This window comes from Mus pahari, chromosome 10, assembly GCF_900095145.1.
Source record: "Mus pahari chromosome 10, PAHARI_EIJ_v1.1, whole genome shotgun sequence".
NCBI classification, from domain to species: Eukaryota; Metazoa; Chordata; class Mammalia; order Rodentia; family Muridae; genus Mus; species Mus pahari.
In genome coordinates, this window is record NC_034599.1 from 33,245,813 (window position 1) to 33,250,405 (window position 4,593).

At 34.7% G+C, this 4,593-nt stretch overlaps 1 protein-coding gene across 1 annotated transcript; it reads left to right on the plus strand.

Annotated features, from left to right (window-relative positions):
* The first annotated feature begins 1,847 nt into the window (after positions 1 to 1,847).
* Positions 1,848 to 4,217, plus strand: LOC110327682 (olfactory receptor 145-like). The gene is made up of 2 exons (XM_021206814.1): positions 1,848 to 2,157; positions 3,263 to 4,217. The coding sequence occupies exon 2, from the start codon at positions 3,279 to 3,281 to the stop codon at positions 4,215 to 4,217; it is 939 nt and encodes a 312-aa protein (XP_021062473.1). The 5' UTR covers positions 1,848 to 2,157; positions 3,263 to 3,278.
* Positions 4,218 to 4,593: the final 376 nt, after the last annotated feature.

Below are 4,593 nucleotides of genomic sequence, written 5' to 3' on the forward strand. Positions count from 1 at the left end.
AGAGAGAGAGAGAGAGAGAGAGAGAGAGAGAGAGAGAGAGAGAGAAGCTGTTGGTAGGTAGATGTTGGGTGGCACTTAGAAGGAATGCTAATGTGCTAACTAGAATTACCACAGAGAAGCTGTCTACAAAACTGATTGACTGATAAAAAAATCTACAATATGGAATGTTTGTCTTGCTGTTGTTAAGATAGCCTAATTACCATATCTTTGGGGTACCATGAGCTATCCATAGAGCCTTCACTTTCCCACCTTTGTATCTGACCTAACACCTTGACAAACACAGATAGTTCCTGGAATTCATTAACATAACAAAACTCTACCAATAGCAGGGGCAAAAAATGCTATCAGTTAGCCTGGAAGACCTATAGTTCAGAATCCTCTGCCTGCTTTTCATAACCCACAAATTTCTACTAGAGTACTTCAAAGATGCCTTGATTTACAACTTTGTTCTGCTACTGGAAAAACTCCATGAAACTGCTTCCACATTACAGAATCTTATTGAGTGAGACTCAAATCTTTTGTTTCTGGGTGGTGGTGATCTCACATGCTTGGAGTCTGAATAAACATGCTTCACAACACAACAACTTCCTATATGGGCCACAAAGTACAAAATATTTATTAACTGGATTATTTGTCCCCCCCAAAAGGACAAATTTTAATTTAGTATGTTTTGTATCATTTGACTCAAATTTCAATTTATTTTATTTTATTTTATTTTATTTCAATTTTATTTTATTTTGCTGTGAGTGACTATGCTGGCCATGCTTACTTGACTGTTTGTGTTTCAGTATTGGGCCACTTGATGGAATTTTAATATATTCTATCCAATAAGCTCAAATGTTGTAAGGACAGGGTGGGTATGTGCAACCCCTAAAATATATTCAGACAACACTTTGGCTGAATATCTGAACACACAGGCACTGAGATCAAATGTATCAGAGTATAGAAGTAGGGTGACTGTCATTATCAGGATTTATTGAGGTGTTTTTGAAATAAAAGAAATAGGCAAATACATCTGGAAGTGGATTTTTTTCCTTTAATTGGTACACCTTCAGGGCTGTGGTCTCTGTGTGAGAGAAGAGACTGTGGGCACATGGCATAGTGTGTTGAGGATTTTATGCAGTGGAAAGCAGATGTGATGGAATATTCCCTTTGCATAGTGTCAAAGTGGGGGAGCTTCCTGCATCTGAAAAGCCCACAGGGGTCACTAGTGAAATCAAGTGTCCCAGTCCACCTGAGGCTTTTGGTCATTATCCCTTCAGGGACATTATTCTAAGTGTTTTTCCTATGCATACCAGGAAATGTTATAAGAATGTGTTCTAACCTATCCCATCCAAATATTAATCATGTTAGAGGGCTAGAGAAGACAGCTCAGTAGTTCAGAACTTGTCTAACCCACAGAGCAATAACAAACAAAAAGAAGAAAGTAAAAATAAATAAATAAATAAATAAATAAATAAATAAATAAATAAATAAATGTATCTGTGACACATGTAAGAATACCAGGTGTGTGTGTGTGTGTGTGTGTGTGTGTGTGTGTGTGTGTGTTATGACATATCTTACAAATCTTTACATCTAATTTTAAGATGGACTGATGGCAGACTCTGTGGAAAATTAACATTAAAAACATAGTGACAAACTGAGAAATAATCACAGCAATAGTTTTCCCTGAAGAGAAGAGGTAGTTGGAATCTGGGAGTTCAGCATTAGCTCCAGCATGGATCACCAATATTCCCCAAAGAAAAGGGTATTCTTGAATGAAATACTGAGTCACCAAGGAAGTATAGATGTATAAGCATGTAAATGGCATCACCATCACCATATCTCCTTTCTATATCTGATATATGTTTCCTTGGGAGAAGCTAAAAAAGATTCTGTCGCCCTTATGTTTTTTAATATGCAATTAAAAAGTCCAGTGTCTCTTTTTAGGAAGCAAATATAATTAAAATGTAAGCTATTTTTCTTTAGAGAATTAGGACTATAATTGTTAAACATAAACAGTGACTCAAAAAGATGTCCAGAGCACACAAGGAAGTAATTTTATGCAGGTTTCTTTTAGAAGGCAAGGACCCAGTGCTTTGGAGTCTGATGTTTTTTCCAGAGTAAAAGGAACAAATACCAATGAAAAGGACCCATAAGATTTCTCTCTTAGATAGGGTAAGTGCTAAAATCTATTCATACTAAAAGCTTACATTTTCTTGAACACACTTACTGAGAAATAAATATTGTATAGAAGGGTTTATGATGTATACTACTTGTTTTGACCACATATCCTTTTTGAAATGACCCAGTATTGAGACTCATTCACATATGCCTCTCCTCTATGTTAATACACACTTGTGTTTTTGTGTAAATATATACCTGCAATAAGATAATTTCAGGTGGATTCTGTTACTAATTCACTATTGAAGTTAACGGTTTGAACATTAGATTTCCAAACTCTTTTTACTTGGCAAGATTGAATTTTCTTCCCCTTGGGTCATTTTCATTCCCATTAGCTCCAGCAGTCAACATTATTCTTCCCTTTAGGTGATCATAATTTTTATTTGAGTTCACATAGATGATTCAGTATTTCTTCTAACGTTTTTTTTTTTTTCAGTTTTCATAGTAGCTTTGTTGTGAAAAAGATTCCCAAAATCTGTAATGTTATGAGCAAGTCTAAGGTTCAAGAGAAATCAACAGAAAAATATCCTAGATTTACGAATTTCAATAAGAGAGGCCAATTTCTATAGATTTATGAAATTTTGTGAACTGGCTATATATATATATATATATATATACATATATACAGACACACACACATATATATCCAATTGATGTATGTATGTATATATATTCAATTGAGGAGTTGGTTTCTTTTACTTGATATTGGAAATACTGCTCATGATTCTAGGTATGCCGAAGAGCAGTCTAGAGAAAGGTCACCAGTAGGTTGCTAAAATTTTTCCCTGAATGAAGAATTAACAGTAGTAATAAAGAAAGGATGAGAAGAAAGAAGGCCAATTAGTTCCTGTACATCCAATTTGCTCTTTGCCTTTGAATTTTCAAGTAGTCTGATTAGCAATATTAGGTCACTGGTCAAAGCTGTGGTATATTAGTGATGCTCTTTACTGTAATTAACCTCTGTGATGCTAGTAGAGAAACACAATGTTGATCTGTACCATAGTATCATGAAAGGCTGGTTCAAAGAATTTGAAGCTATTTGTTTACTGACATTCAAACAAGAAACTGACCATTTTCACTCATTTTCCTGTCTCCACAGATTCTCTGAGAGAAGAATGGCTTTTGAAAATGCTTCTATGGTAATTGAATTCATTCTCTTGGGGATAACAGACCAACCCGACCTTAAAATTCCATTTTTCCTACTCTTTTTTGCTGTATACATGATAACTGTGTTGGGAAATTTGACCTTGATCGTTTTAATTGGGCTAAATTCTCACCTCCACACACCCATGTACTTTCTCTTGTTTAACCTGTCTTGCATTGATCTCTGTTATTCTTCTGTGATTACACCCAAAATGCTGATGAGCTTTATACAAAAAAAGAATATTATCTCTTATGCAGGGTGTATGATCCAGTTATACTTCTTTTGTTTTTTTGTCATTTCTGAGTGTTATGTGCTTACTTCAATGGCCTATGATCGCTATGTGGCAATCTGCAATCCACTGTTGTATAATGTAACCTTGTCTTCTAAGGTATGTTGTTATCTGATGCTTGGTTCGTATTTCATGGGATTTTCTGGTGCCATGATACACACTGGATGTATTCTAAGACTGACATTTTGTGATGGAAACACCATCAACCACTATTTTTGTGATCTCCTCCCTCTGCTGCAAATCTCCTGTACCAGCACCTACATCAATGAGATAGAGCTGTTCATTGTAGCAGGAAAAGACATAATTGTGCCCACTATCATCATCTTTATCTCTTATGGTTTTATCCTCTTCAGTGTTCTCAAAATAAAATCCACTGAAAGCAGGTCCAAGGCTTTCAGCACCTGCAGTTCCCACATGCTTGCTGTTTCTCTGTTCTTTGGATCAGGTGCATTCATGTATCTTAAACCTACCTCAGCTCTATCTATCAATAAGGGGAAATTCTCTTCCCTTTTTTATACCATTGTGGTTCCCATGATGAACCCTTTAATTTACAGCTTGAGGAACAAAGATGTTAAAGGTGCCCTGAGAAAGACTTTGAACAGGAGAATATTTTCATTATAAACGGGATATCTCTGAGCCTATACTTAAACAATAGAGAGATTGTGTTTGCTATGTTTTTATAAATTAAATAATTAAATTTATGTATTTAATTATTTGATTGTGATATATATTACATTTAATATGTTTTGTATAAAATATTTTCATATTAGCTTTTTTCTTCTCAATTGAAATCAGATATCTCCTTTCCATTATTTTTAAATAGATTTTTTTTCTCACTGTGCATACAATTCATGCTTTTATCATTTTACCTCTTTTAAAATAGCATTAAGTAGCTCTTCACTTTCACTGTTTCTTATTGTAAACATTAGCACAGGAGATATTTCACAGTTTTTTTGCATTGATTTGACTAAAGCAATATCAAGTTGTCTGTACGAGT

Coding starts and splice junctions, on each gene's coding strand:
- LOC110327682 (XM_021206814.1), top strand. CDS start 3,279: ATGGCTTTTGAAAATGCTTCTATGGTAATTGAATTCATTCTCTTGGGG.